The following is a 25,293-nucleotide window of genomic DNA, read 5'->3' as shown; positions in this document are numbered from 1 at the left end:
ATTGGTTGAAAACATGTATTGAAGTTGCTTGATGGAGTCATTTTTGCTTGCCTGTGGAATTCTTTTGCAGAGATGAAGTTCATTAATCACCGTTATTGGACTTCTAGAAAGTTCGAAACTCCCTTCTGGAAAAGGTTCAGTAGATCTACCAGGTTACCGGAAATGACCAAAGAACAAAAAAACGGCTAACCGAGAGTCCTTGCCCGACTAAAAGAAAGGGTTTGCTGGTAGAATGGGGGTAGACAGTGATTCGGGCGGTTGGTGGCCCCTTCGAGAGTTGCGGGTCCTTGCCGCCTCCTATCGCTAAAAAGCGAGGTTTTCACCAGCATTTGAGCTAGTAGCCACTTTCTTAGATAGGGCTTTCGGCTAGTTTGTGGCCTTGTAAATTAGCTAACAACTATTTAATTTTGTACAATCAAGAAAGAACATTTTCTTGCTAAGTCTCTCAGAAAAGAATGAATCACAATTGTTTGATAAATATACTAAAAATAGATGTCTAAGATTATCTGTCAATTTAAATAATCAAGAAACAATTTGCCCTTAATGTATGCTTCAATTGAAAAGTTATGTAGACTTTTGATATTCTTGGTATAGTAGAAATTACACTTTGTATTAAATTATTTTTCCTTGAAGGGTGTATATAATTCTACCATGACAAACAATTGTGGACGGAGGGAGTATACCCCTTGATCCTTCTCATGAATCATGATGTAGAGCAAGAGCAAATGCAACATCAAAATGAGTAAACCTGGTTTTTTTCATAACATTAACTGGCTGTAATATAAATAACAAAGCTAAAACTGAATAATCAATTAAATTCAAAATAGCAAGGTAGAACCTGCAACTGATAGAAGCATCTTCCCTCCGTCAAAGACGATCTGCTAAAGTTTTCCAGCAAAGGCTTAACAATAACAATTTAAACAAAGGAGAAGATAGGGAGTTGCACATAGCATCATTATAACCGCGCATTGGTGCATCTTACTACCATCCTTCTCATCTTTCATTATTTTTCTGATGGTATCACTCCAAGATTATTTTCTTTTGTAGGGTTGCCTCATCTGAGCATAGGTGCATCTGATTGTCATCCCCATCAAGAGATTCTACTTCCTCTGGAATCACTTTCGGAATATTCTGCAGCGCAAGTTCCAGCTCTCGAGCAATCCTCTGACATTAAAAGTCAAGGTGTCATCAGATATTTAAATGTTCCGCAAAAAATATTGGTTCAAGATAAAAATGAACAGGTCCCTAATGTTTTCATGTTACAGAAAAGGAAGCTGTAATCATTTTACAACATTTGATCCGTGTTGCATGATAATATTTTGTTTTCTCATATGCCAATGGAGTATAAACTCGTAGAGCTACAAACAATCCAGACTTAACAAGGAAGTTCCTAAGGAAATAAATTATCCAAATAAGATTGAAACCATACATGATTCGTGATGTCCTCATGAAGAATTTTAGCCCTTTGTTCAAGCTCCACCTGCAAATAGGAGAGTAAGTTTTATGGTAGTAAAGACATAATGAATCTATAACTGGGAAACTTGAGGAATTGAGCTTATATCCTTTCAGAAATGTACAAGACAAAAATAAAAGTATCAGCACTCTAATAGCTCAAACATTTAATAAACATTTTGTTGATTTGAGTCTCGCCACAACCCATTTACTGAAAACTCCCCATGACTCCGGGAATATATCCATGCCCATAAGTGAGGAGGATAAAAAACCAAATGCAAATTATATACCCTTTCAAGTAGCTCAAGATTATAAATGAAGTTGTACAAATTCAAAAGCACTTATTTGAGAAAAGGAAATTCAAAAGGTCTCTATGTATAGTAAAAGGGGAACTAGAAAAGCACTGTGTTAAGCTGGAGGCTTTCCTCATTATCTCCGCTAGGCATTAAGTGCACTTATCCACCCACTATTGAATCATGTTGTTTGGATGATCTGCGATAATGTTCTACAGAAACCTGTTCAATGTCCAGATATACTCTTATCTTGAAGCCTTCCCAAAAATGCAATTCTAAAGTTGTCTTAACCTTTGGAGAATAAGAATATTCATGTAACATGCAGATGACAAGAAAACAGTTCTTTTGAGCTGGCGCTGTTAGAGTTTGCTAAAAAGAAAAAAGACGATTGGTTTCAGTGAGTCACACTTCTTATTTGAAATGGAACACGATGATTAAGGCCAGCTAGCAGGCACTGTTATTTGGTGAAACCAAAACTGAGACATTATCAAATAAAGGAATGTTTAATGCTACTGGAGGACCTATTCGCATTACATTGACTCGTTTTTCCATCAACAACCTCCATGATAAGGGACCAGGATTAGAAGATGAAGATTGAGAATTCACTTGGCCGCTCCAGTATTCTTTCTCCCTTGATCAGAGTTTTTTTAAGAACTGGTTAAGAATTGGGTCCCACTAGCCCAGCCAAGATCTACCCAGGTTCTACTAGTCGCTTCCACCAGAAGGGTCACATGACAGGACATGAAGAATACATGAAAATGACCAAGTCACTCTTAGGGAAAGGATTATTCCTAGAACAAGGCAAGAGAGCATGTGGTAGGTTGCAAGCAGCATGTTGCCTGAAGAGCTGAGACTTGAGAAATACTTTATAACAAAAGAGAAACTGGGTTGTTCTAGAGGAAACCAGAACCTGCACTGAGCAGTCCCTACGGAGTGATCCCTTTTTGGGCAAGTCATTTATTTGGGAGTACTTTATACTGGAAACAATAGTTAATCATACTAAAATTTTCAGTCATATAATAACATCGAGACTATGTTTCAACGTAATAGTTATGTCAAAATACAAGCCAAAAAAACTTACAACTGTAAGCTTTTTAAAAATCCCATCTTTGACTTTCTTTCTGAACTCATCACATTCTTCCTGAAAAACAGAGAAAAATGTCAAAACACATTGAAATGAAGGGTTAACCAAGAAAGCTTTTTGGTAGAGTTTTTTCCATTGGGTAGTTCCGCACTGTTAAGATGTTTCTCAAGTATAAATGAATACATGTAACAGCTTCAAATCAACTAAGGGTAAGATGCTATGTTGTATTCTGAAGAAACATAAAACTAGCTTCCATTAGGATCTAGACTACTAGAAACGTTCAATCCTTTCATTTTTTATTAGTAATAACATTCAATCAGCTTTTTCCCTCAGTTCAACAAATACTCAAAGTGATAAGCCATTTCCATTAGTGTAAATGCACCAAGAGTAGCTCAAAAGACTGAACAAAAATAGGAGTGCTCCAATTACAATGGCAGTCCAGCAGCTCTAGAATGCTATCAAATATTTATCATCTAGGATATTTTAAATTACTTCCAAATTGATCAACATACAAAACTACCTCAGCTTTCACAAGGTTGAGAATATTGGTAACCCAATTGAAGCCACTCTTCAGTCACTGAATTTGTTTTTTTCCGTAACTAAAAACATAAAGGGGGTGATGTATGCATACTCTCTACCCTCCCCATACCCTAGATATGGGATTACACTGAGTATGTTGTTGTACAGTAACTGGAAAACATAAAAAGATTCCCATATTTGTGGTGTAAATTGCACCTACAAGAAGAGTTAAAAAGATGTTTTCTTCTGTTAGTACAAAAAAGAGGATAGCTAATCCACATGCTGCACCTCCTCTCATTGGCTGCAATCAGGATCTTTTCCAAGAGTGAAATCTATTATGACACCGCTAACACAAAAATCTGAAACAGCCAATGATAACAACTTCTCAAAACAAGAGAAAACCTTTGATCCTTTTTAAAAGATTAAAACAAATATAGCCTAGAAAAAAACCAACATCCAAAATTATCAACTCTTTTGCAGTCTGCTTTTAGCAGTATGGAATCTAACTCTAAGTTAGAAGAGTTACACGTGTTTGTACATGACAAGACTTGGATTGACAACATTTAATATCTTATGTAATGAACATATAGGTAGAATGATCATAAAAGGGTTGAAGTAGGTTACATTAGAAAATTCATCATCAGAAAGCGTGTTCAAGCAAACATTTTTTGCGATATTTGAAACTTGAATTGAACTCTTGCAACAGCAGTTATCGCTTGATACAGGCTGGATCCCTGAAAAACTTGCTTAAACAAGAAAGATGTCATTATGAAAGCAAAGTTGGTGCTCAACATAAAGTTTTTAATAGAAGAAAATATTCTATATTAAGACTTTGAAGATGAAAATAAGATTATGATCATTGCCTCACTCTCTCCATCCAATTTACTTGACCTGCTTGCTTATTTCTCTTCCAAATTTACTGAGCTTCTTTAAGAGCTCGATTTATCTTATTTCATCACGTATAATCTTTTCACCCATCTATTCCACTCTATTCACATATCAAATTTCTACTTCCAGATTTATCCAAATCCTGTTAAAGTTAATTATAGTGACCTATTTCTAATTTTCTTTCTCAACCTTTGAAGCTATTCAAACTAGGTTTTCTGCTCTTCTTCTTTGGGTTGGACCGTTGGACAATGTAACTTGTTTTACTTTAGCAGCGATCCGGAATCAACTCATCTGATCCTCTATGTAAATTCTGTATCGATGCTTTACTATTTTCAAAATAATATTTACATATTTGAAAACTGCATATTAATTACCACTAATAACAATTATTTTGGTAAACTCTTACCAAATTATTTAACACATTGTAGACAAAGAAGAAACACTTTGACTTACCAAATAGGAATAGCACCATAGAACATGAGCAGACAAAGTATAATAACTGGGAAAAGAAGGTTTTAATGTTCCAAACGAAATATAGAGGGTTTTAAGAATGAACTCTTCTCTCAATATTAACAAAACAACAATGGAAAACCTAAAGGAAATTCATAAGATGAAAAGATGAGTTTTGAGTTTCAACTTTTATTTCATGGGCTTGAACAGATTATAAACGCCATGATAACAACAAAAAGAGTAAACAAAGTTGGTTGAGGAAACATAAATCATTTATGTTAAAAAAACGGATGTTCTGAATGGAAGACATGAGCATACTGCAGCATTCAGACATATTCACAGCAGTCATATTTTGGATAATTTCAAGTATCAAAAATTTTTGTATGGAATACATGAGCATAATGCAGCATTGACACACAGTCACAGCAGTTCACTGAGGGATGTTAACAACTATTAAAAAAACAAATCAAAGAATAAAGTCATTTGTTAAAACAACCTGTAATTTGCACAAGCTGATGAGAGTTACGCAGCTCAAAATCACGTGAATCTAACTTGACCCGAACAAAACTTCCTATAATCTTGGTTTCAAACGACTCAGGCTTCTTGATCATCTCCAGAACCAAACTCCTCTTCAGGTAAACAAGTTTGATATTTTCAGGAATCAAGGCTGCAAATTGACTTTGTGCTGCAGTTGAATACCAAATTGAGGATCTTTTGTTTTGTTCAACCTTTTTCTCAGTTTTAGAAGCCACAAACATTTCTGTGTCATTGTCTTCAAGATCATGAGCAAGCTCATTCTTTTGTAATCGCTCCTCATTTTCAACAAAATGGCTTTTAAGGAGGCTAAGTATTATGTCTCTGTTTACCACTTTCCCCCCCAAAAGAGCTTCTAACTGAATATCACAAAGGATTTTTCTCTTTTCAATAGGATGGATAAGGTCATTTTCATTTGCATATTTAATTACCATCGATGTCACATCATATGGGGATAATTTTTCTCTGGTATCGTGACCTATAAACTGAAGAAAGTCAATTAGAGATTTTGATCCCCATCCAACAAATTCTTTTTTCTGTGAAGTGTCTCTTCTTTGCATCTTTGTTTTCTGCTGTGTATATGTTTTCTTTTCATCCCCTTTCTTCGGAGGTCCTTCACCACTGAAATCTCCATTGTCTGAAGAAAGCTTCCCATCATTATTTTCAGCCAGAGGTTCACTATCTATTTTCTCAGGAGTAACTCCAGTAATATTCTTCTTTATAGTGGTTACTATCTGATTGTCATTCCCATCAAGAGATACAGGCTCTATTTCCTCTGGAGTCACTCGAGGAATATTTTCCAGCACAGATGACAGGTATGAATCTTGCTGTAGGAGATATCTTCTATTCAGATGCTCGGTAAGTGTAAAAACCAAGTGATTAAGGAAATACTTTCCTTTCTTTGCAGAATGGACCAGGATGAAGAACATCGAGATAACAGTACACACAGACATAATTAGGAAATGAAGGATGAGATGATAAAGGAGGAACATAGAGGTTAGGATGAAATTGGTGATCATAGAAAGTAATGCTGGTGACCATACACAGAAGCTTACTACCAAACCTGTGCTAATTTTCCATCCTTGGGACTGGTTTGGCGTTCTGTCAAATACGATAAATTTGGTCACCCAAAAAAAGAAGGAAAAAAGGATATTCTTGTCTCCATCCTTTCTCATTTGCTTGATCAATTTTTCCTTGCAACACTTTCAGCTCTCGAGCAATCCTCTTGACATTAAAAGTGAAGGGGTCACCAGATATTAGATGTTTCGCAAATATATGGAATTAAGATAAAATAAAAGGTCCCTAATAACTCCATGATACTGAAATGGAAGCTGAAATCTTTTTAAAGCATTTAATCCATGTTGCACGATATAATGCCAATGGAGTATAAATTCATAGAGCTACAAGCTATCCAAATCAACAGGGAGTTCCTAAGAAAATAAATTATCCAACTTTAAAAGTAACTTGGAAAGACTGAAACCATACGTGCTTTGTGATGTCCTCGTGAAGGATTTTAGCCCTCTGTTGAAGCTCCACCTGCAAATAGGAGATTAAGTTTTATGGTAGTACTAAATGACATTGGAGTTCAACTGAATCTATAACTGGAAAACTTGAGGAACTGAGTTTGTATCTTTCAGAAATGTAGAAGGTTAAATTAGAAGTATCAACTTTCTAATAGATCAAACATTTAATAGAGATGACACACACAATTCTAAATGGTGTCAGAGCAAGAATTTTTTATTCGATATGGGTCTCCCCCATGGCTCAGGGAATATATCCATGCCAACAAGTGAGCATAATGATTAAACCAAATGCAAATTAAATAGAAGTATTCCCTTTCCAGTAGCTCATTATTTTAAATGAAGTGATACAAACTCAAAAGCAATTTTTTTTTAAAAAAAAGGAAATTCAAAAGGGAAGGCTATAACTTTGTCAAATGGAAAGATCTGATAGTGGAAGAAGATATGGGGGTCTGGGAATTAAAAACCTGAAAGAGTAAAAACCACAGTAAGGCTCTCAGAATGAAATGGCTGTGGAAGTATGTAATTAACAAGCAAATGCTGTGGGGGAAAGTCATCGATGCTAAGAATGAGGAGGAAGACAGGTGAATGACCAAGGAAGTAACTGCTTCATATGTTGTCGATCTATGGAGATCTGATCTCTATGGAGTGAACTCAAAATAGCACCAAGATCTGATCTCCTGGACTAGGCAAGAAGTGCACTGATCCACGTAATTCACTATTGAATCATGTTGTTTGGCTGATCTGCATTAGTGTTTTAGATGCACCTATTCAAAGTCCAGTTATATTCTATCTTGTGACCTTCCCAATAATGCAATTTATGTCTTATCCTCGTAAAGAAAAAGAATATTCATGTAACATGCAGATGATGGGAACAAACTTTTGTTGATGTGGTGCTGTAGAGTTTGCTTAAAAAGAAAGAAGAAAACGGGTTTCAGTAGGACATGCTTTTTTATTTGAAATGCAACATGATGATAAAGGCCAGCTAGCAGGCACTCTTACTTGGTGAAACCAAAACTGAGGACACTATAAGTTCACAGAATAATTAGTGCCAGAGACCGGGACTGGAGAACATATTCACATTACAGCCCTCATTTTTCCACCAACAATCTACAACGATAAGGGAAAAGGATTAGGAGGAGAAGAAGATTGAAAATTCACGTGATCACTCCAGTAGTTCTCTCTTGATCTGTGTCTTTTTTCAGAAATGGTTAAGAATTGGGTGCCACTATCCCAGCAAAGATCCACCCAGGCTCTACTAGTTCCTTCCCACCAGAGGGGTCACACCATAGAACATGAAGGATACAAGATTATAACAGTCGTATATTCATGTATGTAATCCGCAAGAGAGCATGTCGTATATTGCAAACAGCATGCCGCCTGAAGAGCTGAGACTGGAGAAACTAGTTCCCACTCAAAATCCATATTACAAGCTCTAACACTACATAACAAAGAGAAATTGGGTTTTCTAGAGGCAACCAGAACTTGTACCGAGCAGTGCCGACAGAGAGATCACTTTTTGCAGAAGTCATTTAATTGCGGGTATTTTATGCAGAAAACAACAGTTAATCATACAAAGCTTTCAGTCATATAATAATATCTAGACTATGTTTCAGCGTAATAGTTATTTCAAAATGCAATCCAAGAAAACTTACAATTGTAAGCTTCTTTTGAAGCCCAGCTTTCACATTTTTTCTGAGCACATCACAATGTTCCTGAAAAACACAGGAAAATGTCGAAATTCATTGAATTGAAGGGTTAACCACAAATCATGTCAAATTCTATATAGCTGATTAGCTGAAAAATCATGTCAAATTATAAGTAGAGTTTGCATAGACAGATGCCCTCAAAAGATGAAGTAGGTTACCTCTAAAATATCTTTATCTGAAAGCATGGTCAAGCTAACATCTGTTGCCACATTTGAAACTTGAATTGAACTCTCGCTGTTGCACGTATCACTTGATCCAAGCTTGGTCCCTGAGAACACTCCTTAAACAAGAACGATGTCAGTTTGAAAGCAAAATTGGTGGTCAAGATTAATATTTCAATGGAAGATAAATATTCTATATTAAGACTTGGAAGATAAGAATAATATTATGATCATGGCCTCAATATCTCCATCCAATTTTTCGACCTGCATTTCTTTTTCTCTTCAAAATTTACTGAGCTTCTTTAATTGATTGATTTACTTATTTCACCACGTCATATCTTTTCATCGAACTAATCCACTCTATTCACATATCAAATTTCCCTAAATACTACTCTCTGTGTCCCAATTTATGTGAATTTTTTTGTTTTTCGAGAGTCAAACAGTTTAAGTTTGACAGGAATTTACACATGGAATCATCAAATTAAATGAAATTTATATATTTGAAAAAAAACATAAAAAAGTACTTTAAGTCACAATAGTTGATAATTCAAAATGTTTAAAAGATTTATGAAAAAATTATGGTCAAACATAGCCTTATTTGAATCTCGAAATCCGAAAAGTGCCACATAAAAATGGGACGAGGGAGTATTAAGTTTAATAATAGTAATTTATTATAAATTTTCTCTCTCAACCTATGGTGCTAGTCAAACTAGGTCTTCTACTCTTTTTCTTTGGGTTGGAGAGAGTAACTTGTTTTAGCTTAGCAACGATCATCCTCCGTTCCGGAAAGAGTGGTATGATCCGGAATCCACTCATCTGATTCTCTACGCGTATTCTGACATCGATGTTTAACCATTTTAAAAATAATATTTACATATTTTTAAAATACATATTGCTAATTACTGCCAATCACAATTATTTGGTAAAATCGAACCAACGTATTTAAACATATCGTAGTCAAATAAAGAAACAATTAGACTCGCCAAATAATAATAGTATCATATGACATGGGCAAACAAAGTACAACAAATTGTAAAGAAAATCTATATGTTCCAAAACATAATATAGAGGGTGTAAAGCATGAACTCTTCTCTCAATATTAACAACACAATAATGACTAGCCCAAAGGAAATTATGAGAAGATGAGTTTCAAGATTCAACTTCAGCTTCATGTGCTTGAACAGATTATTAATGTCGTGATAACCACAAAAGTGTAAACAAAGTTGGTTGAGAAAACATAATCATTTGTTTTAGGAAAAAAAATAGGTGTTCTGGCTAGTTGATGCCTAATTATCTAAAAACTCAGGTATTGAAAACACGAGCATATGCAGCATCATATTCACAGTAGTCCACCGATGGATGCTAGCAACCATTTCAAGACAAATCAAAGAATGAAATCATTTGTTAAAACAACCTGTAATTTGCACAAGCTGATGAGAGTTACGCTGTGGATCTAACTTGACCAGAACAAAACTTCCTATAATCTTGGTTTTAATTGACTCAGGCTGCTTGATCAACTCCATTACCAAGCTCCGCCTCAGGTAAACGAGTTTGATATTTTCAGGAATCAAGGCTGCAAATTGACTTTTTGGTGCAGTTGAATACCAAATTGAGGATAATTTGTTTTGTTCAAGGCTGCCGATGACTTTGCTTTGCGTCTTTGTTTTCTGCTGTGTACATCTTTTCATTTTAAGCTTTTTCTTCTGAGGTTCTCCATCATTGAAATTTTCATTGCCTGAAGAAAACTGCTCATCCTCTTTCTCACAACGTTTATTTGAATAAGAACTATTTTGGCTTATCTTCTCCTTGTCTAGTTGAGCCTTACCAGCAAGAAGTTTATTTTTGTCAATTCCTTCTTTTTCCTTTACTAACTCGTAATACTCCCTGAAAAGGCACTCGTATGTTTCCCGATCTCTGAAGTCTGCAATTTACTGGAAAGTAACAGTCATTCATATGAAAAATGGAACATATTACTCATTAACTAGAGGAAAAATAAAGCAAATAGGAAAGGAGATATATCAAGCAATAAAAGAAAGACTAATCTAACTGAATATTGCCAATGCGATACTAGTGATAAAATGCAAGACGTAATCTCACATGCTCAAACAGAGGAAAGTAAGCTGTTAATAGAGTTTCTGACACAAGAAGATCATTGTGATAATATCCTCCCCACGTTTTACTAGAATAAACTCAATATTCAGACGCCTAGAGGTAGAATTAATTCAGGAAACAATAAAATGACGATAAAATCAATACCTATTGAATACAACTAAGATTTTCTTAGTTAAACCTGTGTGAAGCCACTTCCTGAGAGAAAGTTAACTTTTTGAACTTCTAAAATACAGTTCACCTTGAAAACTGAACAGGAAACTTAATCTTTTTTCATACATAATAATCATTCACTTTTTCTGATCACAAATGAATATAGTGTTTTAAAGAGAAACCAATAGCGCATCTCATACTTTCCTGTTGTCAAACTTGTCACCTCTCAATGCTCTTTATAGACTTGGCTTCATTTATCTCCGTCTATAACGTAATTGTATGTCAATGCTATAAAGTGTCATGCTGTAAAGTGGGTGTTTGGATTGACTTATTTTTAGTGACTTTTGGCTTTTTAAGTATTTTTTAGTTTTGAAAGTGTTTGGGTAACACAAAAAGTGCATAAAAGCTGAAAAAAGTACAAAAAGAAGCCAAAAGTCAAAAGTTGGGGGTTCCCAAACTGGTGACTTTTAACTTATAAGTCACTTAAAGAAGTCAGTCCAAACACCCCCTCACTTTCAAGCTGTTTTTCTGGGCTAGTTCAGTCAATATTTTTCCATGACAAGTTCTCTTTGGATTTATAGATAAACATTTCCAAAATGTAAACTAATTAATCAGTACTGAACCAAAAAAATACAGTTTTCGAGTAACATAATAATCATGCATACCCCATCAGAATCAATATTCCTGTCTTCTTCCAAAAGCAATGCGAGCTTTAGGCAATTATTACACAATCCATTCCTCCCTTTAAGATGGACAAAGTCAACCTCACCAATGCAGCTCCAGCATGAAGCTCTATCACAACAATAACACTGATAATATGATTTTCCTTTGCAAACTAAGCATGCATGTCGTCCTGGAACACGGTAAAACTGATGTTACATTTTGCACAACTATATTTATCTATATTTATTCTATGTAATGAAAAAGCAATACATGACCAGTTAAATTAACACGAGAATATATAAGTCAACAATATATAAGTACTCAAACTTAAAATGTTCGAATGAAATCCACGTTACAGTTCCTTGGGGTGTGGCCTTCCCTGGAGCCTGTGTGAACATAGGAAGCTTGATACACCAGGCTATCCATTTATCTAATGTCTTTGAGTGATAAATGCTTATCTATTTCAGCAACAGTTACCACAGACTTCTAATCTCTAACATTGTGGTTCATCGTTCCAAAAAGTGGTGTAGTAGCAATTTGGAGCCAACATAAGCAATAATATTTATTCTAATATTTTTTTGTAATTGAAAGGAAATTTTGTTCCTACATCAAACTCCAACACTAAAAAAATACATGATTACAGTAATCATTTCTCAGAATATAATTATTTTAAGCATTTTATATTCTCTTGGCTTATATGTATTATCATATTCTTATCAAGGTTTTTAAGCATGCACATGTATGATAAAGAAGTCTATCCGTAGAGAATTAAGGCTGAGGTTCAGTATGGAACTCAAACTTGTATCTACATATTAAGTTATATTTGTTAAGAGTAAGTCTATTATGAGCTTAACAATTTTCTTATCATAATTTATTTACACATGAGAATATCATCCTTCAAGTAGTTTAAATTTAAGGGAATTAAATAACCATTAATCATACTTGCTCATCATGAAATAGGGCTAGCCGCCAGGATCCAATAACACATACTTCTAATTTATTTTTATGCCTTTATATTTACCTTTTGCCTTGGGAAACAAATATTAATCTAAACTACACAAAGAAATAAAGAAAAATACTGGCTCTAGAAAAGAACAGTTATAATTCCTTGACCATAGAATTGCCTAAATATGGAGATATGTGAGACCCTCAGAAATTGCCTAGAAAATTACTCATTTCATTTGTGCCAAGACATTATATCTTGAGTTAGAATATGCAAATTATTTTACTGAGCTTCCATGCATGCATCCTTAAGTATACGCTCTAGAGGGGGGAGGGGGGGGGGGTCTGAAGTCTTTCTCGATCTTATTTTCCTCATCACTCAAAATGAACAAAAGCTTTTCATATGCCATCAGCACAACTAAATATATTCAAGTGCTTTGTGCAAACATTCTTCATAGAATGAAATAGATTCACAATCAATTCTGAAACAAACTTTCCCTCTTCCACATAGGATGTATTTTCGTAATTTGACTTTTGGCGTTGTAACTAAGAGAAGAATCTATAACATCAGTTGGTTAGTATTTGTTTTTGAGAATCTGGTCCCACAAAACATTTAATGCTGCATTAAAACATAATACTATCTGCTGAATGAAAATAAACTCCAGTTTAAGACTGAACAAAAATGGAAGCAAAACTTTCTTTTTTGGAACCTAAAATAGTATATACTAGAATTGAGCAATATGCAAAATCATTTAAAGGGCTATCATATATTCATAGTAAAATGTCCATTTTTCTTTTATCAAGTTTAAAGAAATATATTCATTTACAAAGGGAAAGGGCTCCCACATACAAGAAGTAGACAAAATAATAGAGATCCATAGTAAGATGTTCACTAAAGTTCTATTTCTCTCTCCCCCTCCCCCTCTCTCTCCTACTATGTACTGCATATCAATCGCCTAAAATTCTGACAACTATACTCCAAAGATTTTCTTCAAAATATTTTAATACTTAGTATTAGAAACCCTATACTCATTTGTGGGATTACACTGAGTTGTTAAATCCAGCTCCTAGCCGCTAGGCCATCTCTTTGGAGATTTGTTGGAGATCATTAACTAAAGCAATTGCGAAGTACTATATATACACACGCTCTCATTAGTCTTTTATCACGACGTAATAAGTGACATCTCAAACGAGGATGTAAAAGTTGGACTCTTCTTGAATAATACTTTCTAAATAGAGGAGATGTAGTAAACATGAGACAACATTTTCCCGTTCTCTGTAAGGAACATAGAACAGAAGGATTTACTTCTTTGGGAAGCTATCAACACAGGGTCCCACCAGCATACATACCAGGAACTGCTGCAGTTGAGATAAATCCAGTGGTTCATAAATTTAATGAAGAAAAAAAAGATGATTTATAATGAGTAACATTTTAAAATCAAACATTTTAGTATTGGCCAATCAAGAACTCACACGTCCAAAAGTTCAAAGTAGCGGAAATGAGGATGATGTAATGGATGTATGGGCATACTAGGAAAGATGGGATCTGAAACGAGGATATTCTGGACAAAGTGCAAGTGGTCCCTGTGGTGGACAAGATGACGGAGGCGAGGTTGATATAGTTTGAACATGTGAAGAGAACATGATCAGATGTCCTAGTGAGAAGGTGTGAGAGGTTGAACAAGTTGGTTCTAAGGAGAAGCCAAGATAGACCGAAGAAGTATTAGGGAGAGGTGATTAGATAGGACTGCACAACTACGGCTTACCGAGTACATGACCTTAGATAGGAGAATATGGAGGTTGAGGAATTAGGGTAGAAAGTAGTAGATTGTCGAGTTGTCTAGCTTTCCCTATCAGTATTATTGTTGTTACTCTCCTAACCATCTTATTCTTCGATTTTTTTACCTATTGTTTTATTCTCTTTTGCTTAGGTTATCATATTATTTGTTATTGTTATTGTTCTTTTCTCCATTATTTTCAACATGACTTCTTCACTACTATTTTTTTAAAAAAATTGGTAATGAACTTCTTCACTTCTATTTCCTTTTAATTTTCTTTTAATATGCATTACTTAGGCCTGGGTCCTTTAGAAACAACCTCTCTAACTTCACAAGGAAGTGGAAGGTTATGCACAGTTGTACACACTACCCTTTCTAAACTCCACCCACTTTTCTATACAGAGTATGTTGTTAATTTAGTGCATAACTGGCAAGTTGATTAAGATTTTAAATGTGACATCCAACCATCAAAAAAATTCATTGAGGCAAGATAGGAGTGTAAAATTAACTAATAACCCCAAAGCAGCTACAGTGACATGAAGGAGGACTTCGACCACTACTCGATGCCTTACCGTTATATTCTATGGGAGGAATCATTTGGCCTTATTGGAAGCTTATTTTTTAACGAGAAGTATATGAATGCAAAACAAAAATAAATTAAAAAATAAAAGCCTTCCAAGTTACTACTACTTTCCAAACACTCAAACCACTGGAAACCTTGTTTGTCAAAGTGGCGGTTTTCTAATTCCTTATATCTGACAAAGGATATCATGGAACTTCGACTAATGTATAGCTTAAAGTCCTCCCTTTAATAGTATCTTTTTATCAAAGAAAACTATTTTGATTCATCCAAGTAAAAGGGTAAGCAACACCTAGTACAGTGTATGCGACTGCAAGGTTATTAAGCAAATTATTTAAGAAGAGCAGTCCATATCCATGTTCATTCTAGTATACATGGAGAAATAGCAAATACAATTTTTTTGCAGTGAATTATTTTGAAAAATCTCAATATAACAGAAACTCAAAATTCAGTTGCCTTTTTCACTTAATATACACTAAGCTTTGTCACGCTTAACTTTGGTTAGTCAAAATCGATAAACTAGCAAAAGGAAAAGAACTCCCAGAAAAACCATAAGGACAAAGTAAATTTAGAAATATTAAATTTGCTTGAGGAAAGATGAATTAAGAGGCTTGCCACATATCCAAGGTTCATCACTTGTCAAAACTGAGTCCTCTACCCCCACACATTCAGGGTGATAAGCTTTCAAACATCCCCTGAAAAGTTGAAAATATATTGTTTAGTACAAATCCATGTAGAGAAAAAATCATTTAGTAAAAATAATTGGAACACCTAATGAATACCATTGCAGAGTACCTAGCCAAAAGAAAAAAAGCTAACCAAAACAAAGACTACCTAGCTAATTGCTAAGCCGTATACTGCTTTTATCACTAATTTTCAGAAGCTTTTAACAAAAATTCTAAACATAAGAGCGGTGCTCATCTCAAAAGATGAATGACCAGAAAGTAGAGCGTGAGGTTAAGAAAATATAGATTTTTTTGTGCTTCGTATAAGTCAAGTTGACATCAGAGGATCTACAACCTTTGTTCCTCCATAGAAGTAAAGTTGACAGTAGTGCGGATCTATAGACTTTGTGTTCCATAGAAGTAAAGTTGACACGTTCCTAATAAGGATATCCCAGCTGGAAACTGACCACTTTTTGTTATGATGACCGTGGTGTCTGGGCTAGTATTCTATCACATCAACTAGTTTCATAGGATACCTGTCACCTCCCACCAACAATAGATACCAGGTATCTCTATCCACCAAGGGTAGGACAAATGAAAAGAATCATACTGTTTTTTGTCTCCGCTGAAATTTGAACCTGATTTTCAACCACTTCATTGACCACTAGATCACATCCTTGGGTGCAACCTGTATCTATTTTCTTATATACATTATTAATTTTTTAAGATTGTGAGGAGCCATCAACCAATGTTTGCAAGCAAGCTTGCTTTTATCCAAGAATTTTCTGTGTTATTAAACAAGAAAATAACTTTTCCCCAAAAAGCTAACAGTAGTTATTACTCCTTCCTTTTTTTTTCTGTGTCCACCTTAAGAAATAATGATTGACATGATACCACAATATCCACATTAATGATATTCAGTCTTAGAGTTTGTGAAATGATTCAGAGGTAATTAATGTTAAGGGTAAAATTTGCACGGTCCTTAAGAAATAATGATTGACATTAATATTTTACCACAATACCAATATTAATTGATAATCTAGTCTTAGTCCTGGGAAATTATGGAGAATAAGCAATTGATGTTAAGAAAATATGAACGAAGTATGTTTTTCTCTTGATAGGCTAAAAGTAAAAAGTTAAACAGAAAATATTTTTACTATAACGCATAAGTAAAAGTGAATAGAGAGAGTACACAAGGGAAAAATTACGAGACAAGTAAAAGAGAATATTTTTACTATAACGCATAAGTTTTTTTTTAATAAACGAGAATTTTTGGAGAGTTGGCTAAAACCAGCATTTACAGATGACCAACCATTGGAGAAACACATTTGTGGTAGTTTTTGGGGGTAAAAATATTTATTGTATCCGTTGTTCACAACAAAGTAATGAATGGACAACATGTGTCCTTTTACACTATCATTTTTGACCGAGTTAAATTGCATATTGAATATGCCTGAACCATGGAAATATTCTAGAGCATATATGTAAATATAGTAGGTGGTTTGATTTACTCTTAGATTTACTCCTATCTAATTAGCTATTGATTTCCTCTTTTAAGGACATGTACACTCAGCTATTTAAACCCCAATAGCTTGTGGGAAATAACCAAGTTAAGTACTCTCTCATACTCTTGTTTTCTCACATGGTACCAACACTTTATTTAATTAGAAAGCAAAAATAAAATAGGAGTACAAAATTGCTAATCATCTTTCCAGCAAAACCTCCATTGTTCTGTTATTCTGAAACTATCCAGAGATAATGACTTTAGACCAATAAGTTTAGTGGCGGGAGTTCACAAGATAATTGCAAAACTTTTGGCTGAAAGACTAAAGAAGGTGATGCATAAACTTGTGAACAAGCAACAAATGCCTTTATCAAGAGCAGGCAGATTGTGGATGCAGTGTTGATAGCCAATGAATGTGTTGATTCCAGGAAAAAGGACAAACAACCCGGGATCCTATGCAAGCTGGATATCCTGAAGGCATATGATCACCTGAATTGGAACTTTTTGATGAAGATGATGCAGAGGATGGGTTTTGGTCAAAGATGGTTAAAGTGGATCAGACATCGCATAAGTTCAGTGGAATTCTCTATTCTGATCAACAGAAAACCATGTGGGTTTTTCCCATCAAACAGGGGTTTGAGACAAGGGGACCTCTATCTCCTTTTCTTTTTATCTTGGCTATGGAAGGGTTGAGCAACCTATTCCAAATTGCAAAAGCAAATGGTTGGATCAAAGGTTTCAAAGTGGGGGAGAATACGAGAAACAATCTAGAGATCACTCACCTATACCTATGAATTTCTAGGTATTAGTAACTCAAGGGTTTAATGCATGCTTTAACATAGTTAAAGATACAATTATCCCTAAAACTACTTCTACGTCTTTTCTACCATAATCATGAAGATATTTTTGTATATAAATATCTAGAAATAACGTATTTATAATTAATCTATAGATTAATTATTATTTTCTTAATCTATAGAAATAATATTTCTTATCCTACAATGTATAAGAAATAATATATGTATAATTAATGCAAACACAACACAATACAAGCATTACTAGTATACTCTATTTAGCACTATTATTATACGTTATACCAAACAACCCCTTACTCTCATTATTGATTACTCAAGGTGCACTTGTATGATCTTAAAGAAAGATCATTTTGAATTATTTTCCATTTTCGAACTTTTTGTGTTGAAATTAAAAAAAAAACAATTTAGCGTTTCTACTAGCACCTTTCGTAGTGATAATGCATGTATATGTTTATAATCTCAACTTAAAAAAATTCTTTCTTCCGATGGAGTTTTTCATAAAAACCTCATCCTTAGAGTACACAACAAAATTGGGCCACTGAGAGAGAAAATAGGGATATTGTTGAGAAAGCATGCATTCATCTCATTCAAGCAAATGTTCCATTGCGCTTTAGAGGAAATGTAGTGCTCCCCTTTGTTATCCAACCGTATGCCTTAGAATGATATTCAAAATCAGGTTCGACACTCTATTTTGTTTCCCCAATCAACCTTATTCTCTTTTCTACCACACATCTTTCGAAGCACATATTTTGTCCATATACTCGCTCCAAGAATAGACAAATTACCTCCCCTAGTCTTAAAAGTGTTTTTCCTGGTTATTCAAGGGTATTGAAAGGATATCGATGTTGCTCACCTGACCTCTAGCAATACCTTATGTCAGTTGATGTTTTTTGGAGGTCAACCTTACTTTACATCTTTTTTTGCTAACTAATTAGGCGTTTATGAGGTTATACTAGTTATATCTTTAAGGGATACCGCCACAGTATATCCTTCTATGTCATGATGTATAACTCCATCTTCCTCTGCAACACCTCACTACTATTGACCTATCATTATTGTTCGTGCACATATGATGCATGCCTTCCACCGGAATCCTTGCCTACTGAGGACTGGTCTACATAGAGTTCTTTTATTGTCATTCGTACAAATAATTGCTTTACTCATAACCTCACCCTATACTTGTTTGTGCTATCATCGTTTATCACTGGCCTATTCTGCCTTTGCAACATCACTATCAGTTGTGGCTACTCCTAAGACTATAGGAAAAACTTTTGGTTATTCATGTTGGTAATAAGCTAAGATTGAGATGTTTGCTTACACTCTAGTGGTACTTGGGAGCATGTACCTCCAGATGAATCAACAATTGGTTGTCATTGGGCATATACAGTGAAGGTTGGCCTTGATGGAAATATTGATCACCTAAAAGCACGACTAGTGGCCAACGGTTATACAAAGATTTTTGGTCATGACTATTGCGATACCATTTTTTCTATGGCCAAGATTGCTTTAGTCCATCTCTTTTTATCCATGGTGGTTGTGCATCATTGGTCTCTCTATCAGTTGGATATTAAAAATGGTTTTCTTCATGGAGATCTCAAAGATAAGGTATATATAGAGCAATCATTTAAATTTGTTACTCGGAGGAAGTCTAGTAACATGGTGTATAGACTACGACGAGCCCTTTATGTCTCGAACTGATCTCCTCAAGCATAGTTTAGGAGTTAGGCATAGTTATTGTCACGCTGCTCCAGGTTTGTGCATGATTGGTAGTGTATGTTGATGGCATAGTTATCACAGGTAATGATGAGGAAATTACTGAATTGAAACATCACACTTTCCAACATCTTCATAATAAGGATTTTGGTCGATCGAGGTACTTTTGGGGCATTGAGGTTGCTCAATCCAAATAAAAGTTGTCTATTCACAAAAAAAGTATGCACTTGATAATCTTGGAGAGAAAAGGATGACAGATTGCAGCACCTTTAATTTTCTAAGGGATTCAAACGTTAAGCTCCTACTAGGTTAGGGAAGCCTCTTAGCGATCCTAAAAGATATAGAACGCAAGTAGGAAAGTTGAATTATCTTAGTGACTCGACATATTACCTTTCATATTGATGTTGAAAGTCGGTTCTTAAATTCTCCTTGTGTAGTCGCTAGAATGCAATTATTCGCATCATTCGATGCATAAAATTTGGTCCATGGAAAGAATTACATTATGAATGCCAAGGATCCAAATCTGGATATTGTGTTCTAGTCGGGGAAAATTTGGTGTCTTGGAAAAGTTAGAAATATATGTGGTTGCTAGCTCTAGCCACTGTATAAGTGGAATATCACGCCATGATAGTGGCAACATCTGAACTCATATGAATCAAGCAACAACGGAAAGAGTTGACATTTGGAGATACAAATGGAAAGGAACTTGTGTGCGATTATGAAGCTACACTTCCCATTGCATCAAACACAGTGTTTTACAAGAGGAACAAACACATAGATATTGATTGTCATTTCTCGGTGAAAAGGTACTCTTAGGAGACATCGTAACAAGGTTCGTTCGGTCAAATAACCAGCTTGCGTACATATTCACTAAGTCCCTAGCTGGTCCCAAAACGAGTTATGCATTTAACAAGTTTGGTACATATAATTTATACGCACTAGCTTAAGAGAGCGTGATAGAATCCTAGGAATATTCTATATCATATATGTAAATATAGTAGGTGGCTTGATTTACTCCTATTTTAATTAGGTATTGATTTATATTGACTTCCTTTCCCTTATAGAACATGTAAACTTATTTCTTTAAACCCCACAGCTTGTGGGAATAATCAAGCTAAGTTCTCTCGCAAACTCTTGTTTTCTCACCATATGCAATGAGGTACTGTAATTATTTTATCCAACAACCTAGGGTTTTGAGAAAGATGTTGTTTCCATACAATTCGACCACCAAGAACAGGCGCAATTTTAAAGATGGAACATGTGTTCTTTTCAAGCCAAAAAAAAAACTTCCAAATAATGTCTACGTTTTCATCCAGAAAGCAAAGGCTGAAAAGAAAAAGAATTGTTCAAAATAAAATTGGTATTTTTAACCCAAGGACTTTCCCATAATCGAACAAGAAGAGTTGCTCGGATGGGAAGAGTACCTTCCACCTCCAAGTCAAAAAAAAAAGAAGACTTACCCATGATCACAAATCATGAGCTTTCCTCCATCCTTGCACAGAAAACACCAATCTTCTGCAACTTTTTCTTTTTTGAAAATCCTCCTGCCGCTGTTCTTCGCCATTTATAGTAGAAGGGTTTCTTGATAAATTACCAGATGCCTGCTTCACTGTAATCAAGAAAAGCACCTTATTCAGTTTACACCTTATTCAGTTTAGATAATTAAGCTAACTGCAATTCTTAAGGTATATCTTTTCCCCTTTAAAAAAAACAACAGAAAAATTATACCACTAACAGATCTAAAGCTTGATGAAGCCCAAAAAATGATAACCATGAGCAAAACATTCAAGAAAAGAAGGCTCACTTCCCATAAATCATAAAAAAAAACCCAAAAATCATAATTTTTTTTTGTAGATTTCAAACTCTTTGGCCCCCAACCCTAACATGCTTGAGAGTTAAATAACTATTAAATAGTGCAAATAAAGCTGTCAAAATGGTATGGCCCAACCCAACCCAACCCTAACAGGCTTGAGAGTTAAATGGGTTGTGACGGGCTGACCCTTTTAATTAAGAAAAAATTGTATATAATGACAAATTAACTAAATCAAATTAATTGTTATAATCACCCTTTGATTTAATTGTGTCCCGTAAAAAAATGTTAATCAGTCACCTCTCTCCCTCAAATCCTCTCTCGCTTGCCTCCTCTCACTTTTATACAAATACAAGTGTATAAAATTTGTTTCTATTTGTATAAAGTAGAGGAAATTGTATAAATATATATATTTTTGTTCCCTTCTCTCCCCTCTCCCAGATCTCGCTCACCAATCTCTCTAATCTCGCTCGTCACCCTCGCCTCTCTCGCTTATACAAACAGAAGCAAAATGTATAAATTATGTTCTGTTGATATAAAGCGAGAGAAAATTGTATATCACATACAAATACAAATATTTTCATCCTATACACTTATAATTATACAATAAAAATACTCCTCTGCCAGTTTCCGTTACCTTTCTCTCTTTCTCGTTTTATACAAATTCAAATTGTATATAATTTCTCTTTCTCGTTTTATACAATTAGATTCCATTATATATTCTCTACCCAAGTCTATTTTGTCTTTCTCTCTTTCTCATTTTATACAAATTCAAATTGCATATAATTGTCCATACACTTATAATTTTACAATTCGTTTTATTTACTTTATTTTTTTACAATTCTCTGCCAAGTCTCTTTCTCTTTCTCTTTTTATACAATTCGATTCAATTGTATATTTTTATAGCGAATTATACATTTATATGTTTGCTACGGAGTGCAATTATGCAAACTTTGCTATAGCATACAAATATGAATTTTATATTAGCTATATGTGAAAGTTGCCCTTTAATTAAGGGGTCTGTAAAATAGCAGCCCCACCCAGCCCTAAGCGGGCCATGGGTTGGGACGGGTTGACCTTCAATCAAAAAAAGAACAACATTTTCCTCTTGAAAGAATACGAACGTTGACGAATTACACAAAACAAATACATAGTAGCCAAGATATAACAAGTATAAGCTTCGTCCTAGCCAAAAAACATTACATGATCATTATTTTCATAAACAAGACAATAAAGGAGAAGTGAATAATTTGACATAAAAACAAAATTAAAAAGGTCAAAGATTTATAGTTAAAATGGAGTAATAAACCTGGGCTAATAAGAAAATTTAGTGGGCTAATGACCCTAAAATGTAAAATATATGTATAAAATATAGTCTTGACTTTGTATTGATAATTTTTAAATATTTATTCACAAAATCTTAATAAATAAAAAACTACTTAAAAGATATACAATAAATATTTTTATAATTCACAACCCGCGGGCTAGCCTTTGAGGCTTGCGGGTTAGACCTACGAGGCCAGAGGGCCAAATGAGGCTAGGCTAAAAAGCCTCGTTCCTAAATAGGCAAATAGACTGAGCCCAATCCCATTTTATTCAAGGGTTGGGTTCAGCGGGCCTAGCGAGTCAAGCCCATTTGACAACTCTAAATGCAAGGCTAATAAGTCTTGCCCAAAGTTTGGGATTGTTACAACAATTTCGGTTAAATTCGGATATATTTCAGACCTCTCCCAATATTTAAGCAAATATTTTAAGAAATTGATGGACTCTCAAAACTTCACATGTGCCACAGATATTACTTGAAAAGTACGTTAAAATATTAAAAAATAATTAACAAAAAAATAATTAAAAGCTTAGTTGCCTCTCCTAATTCTAGTCGTCACAAAGTAAAACAGATAAAGTAATATATATTGAGCTTGTGGTTAGTGTATATATGATGTCATTGAAGATACAAAGTTATTCGATCATCTGCTTTCTTAAACTTGATAGATGAGGTATTAGTAAATTCACTTATAGCCATCAAAGTTATTGGATTTAAACGATATTGGATTATCAGTGTGCCTCTTTTCAAGGGTGATCAATATAGTATATCAAAATACCTTATAACTAAAAGTTATTAAACTTAACTTGCACAGTAGATCGTAACATTGCTCATCTCTAAGTTGCGCGGACTCTTCACTTTCGATGCCGCACCCTTGTTGGATTCTCCAAAAATACACTACGTTTAGCGAATCCGACACGCACCCCTTGAAATTTTTGAAGAGTCCGAGCAACATAGGTCTCATCTCGAGTGACTTCCTTTTATTCACTATGTGCTGGTTGAGCAGTTTTATGCTCTCCTCAGTTGCTACACATATGCCTCACCGCTACTTGTCTGGATCCTCAGTTGCAACACTAGATTTTCATCTTTTTACCAACTCTTATTTTTTTAATATGAAAGAACTTTATACGGAGAATGCCGAGATCAGCTCAAGAATACTAGTATATATGATAATTCTGGCTGTCGTATGTATTTTTAAAAGGAATGCATATGATGATTTGAAGATAAATCGAGATGAATTGCATCCTTCCAAAGAGAAATTTTAGGTGTGTTTCCATAAACATTTGGTGATAGCTCAGATAGGAAATTTGCACAATTCAGATATGGAACTCGAAAAAACTGGATTACTTTGGGTATGTTTTTGACCCTTCACCCATAAGAATATTAGTTTAGATCATTACCTAGAAAAAAATTTATCCCGACTTAAAAAAGATTACCAAGGCATAGAGTAGCATAACTGTTTTAACTGCTGACAAATAGAAAACTGAATTACAAAGGGAGTAATTAGTGTTGGCAAATAACATCTCAAATCAATAACAGAGAGGGAAGATTAAGGTGAAAGATGCTACACCCTTAAACACAAGATTAAATAGCATGACAAGCAATTTTCCTGAGAAATTTAATAACCCCAAGGGCAATTCTTCAGATTTTACTACAGTGCCACTATGTAATAGCAATAAACAATTCATCTTTCATGATATCTAGCATATCATGATTTGATTTTACACTTATATGCTATATTTGGAGATCATATTGGTGCAAGGATTAAAAATAGATTATAAGATTGCACTTACTGGGTATCATCTCCTTCATATTTTCGCAAAAACTCACCACAAGACGAACACAACTAACTCTGTTTTCCAACATCCACCAAAATCTTTCTTCAAATTACCAAGCTCTTCACATAAAATTACAGTCCCAATATACATATTCGACATTGCCATCCCTCAAATCTTGGAGAACACACCATAAATTCGGAACCCAAAACCCTACTGACCATATTTTTCCTTGATCTCAAACACTGTATAATTCTTCTACTGTAAAAACAATACTTGCTGGGCAATTGTAATCGTCGGAGAAGATAGTATTCTATTAGATTTGGTTTATCTTATGATATCGATTTTAGAGAGCTAAGCAAACTAAATTCATTATTATTAATGTAGAAAAATAAATTTAAAATAACAATGTTAAAAAATATATGAGACATGATTTAAATAAACATGTGCTCGAATAACTTTATACATCATTAAATAAATTTTTCTAAGGTTTTGAATAATATTTACAATAATTAACTCGTATAGGAAAAAAAAGAGTAAATTTTAGTAAGTTTTTAAAACATTTGAACAGAAACTAAATAATTTGATGTCACCACATATCTCGAGAATTACAAGTATATTAATTAATGATTAAATATATCTTGATATCTGTTCATTTTATCCTTCACATAATTTATCATAATATATGTATCTGATTAGTTTATAGTTATAATTACTCGTTGTAATAAAATATAGGTGAATGTTTTCGATATTAATATTAGTTATAAATAAGTTAAGACAGTTAAAAAATATACAACACAACAATATAAATATTTTTTTTTAGAGACAATCTACTTGTTTGAGGTTAAACGCTCA

General features: G+C 34.3%; 1 protein-coding gene across 16 annotated transcripts; it reads right to left on the bottom strand.

Annotated features, from left to right (window-relative positions):
* Positions 1-533: 533 nt before the first annotated feature.
* On the bottom strand, positions 534-24,869 carry LOC112942266 (uncharacterized protein At5g08430-like). 16 transcript variants are annotated; one of them, XR_011211765.1, is made up of 15 exons: positions 24,457-24,869; positions 20,993-21,141; positions 15,451-15,530; positions 11,538-11,725; positions 10,025-10,541; positions 8,608-8,729; positions 8,396-8,455; positions 6,706-6,756; positions 6,374-6,444; positions 5,183-6,084; positions 3,973-4,082; positions 2,827-2,886; positions 1,430-1,480; positions 839-1,164; positions 534-748 (listed from the first exon to the last, which is right to left on the bottom strand). XR_011211765.1 is itself a non-coding variant. In XM_069289191.1 (14 exons), the coding sequence occupies exons 5-14, from the start codon at positions 10,296-10,298 to the stop codon at positions 1,021-1,023; spliced, it is 1,857 nt and encodes a 618-aa protein (XP_069145292.1). In that variant the 5' UTR covers positions 10,299-10,541; positions 11,538-11,725; positions 15,451-15,530; positions 20,993-21,141; positions 24,457-24,869; the 3' UTR covers positions 740-1,020. The 16 variants fall into 16 exon arrangements, 14 of the variants coding, with proteins under 14 accessions (XP_069145292.1, XP_069145297.1, XP_069145305.1 ...); XR_011211769.1 differs by having other exon boundaries at positions 740-1,164; positions 3,973-4,090; XM_069289191.1 differs by having other exon boundaries at positions 740-1,164; positions 3,973-4,094.
* Positions 24,870-25,293: the final 424 nt, after the last annotated feature.

Source organism: Solanum lycopersicum, chromosome 1 (assembly GCF_036512215.1).
Source record: "Solanum lycopersicum chromosome 1, SLM_r2.1".
Classification (NCBI taxonomy): domain Eukaryota; kingdom Viridiplantae; phylum Streptophyta; class Magnoliopsida; order Solanales; family Solanaceae; genus Solanum; species Solanum lycopersicum.
This window is presented reverse-complemented; position numbering and strand designations above follow the sequence as displayed.

Excerpts from the sequence above, each read along its gene's own strand:
- LOC112942266 (XM_069289191.1), bottom strand. The coding sequence starts at position 10,298 with ATGAAAAGATGTACACAGCAGAAAACAAAGACGCAAAGCAAAGTCATC. Across the intron at positions 8,730-10,024 it reads TCAGCTTGTGCAAATTACAG|GAGTGTTCTCAGGGACCAAG; the intron begins GTTGTTTTAACA and ends TTCTTGTTTAAG. Across the intron at positions 2,887-3,972 it reads CTGATGATGAATTTTCTAAT|GAAGAATGTGATGAGTTCAG; the intron begins GTAACCTACTTC and ends TCTGTTTTTCAG.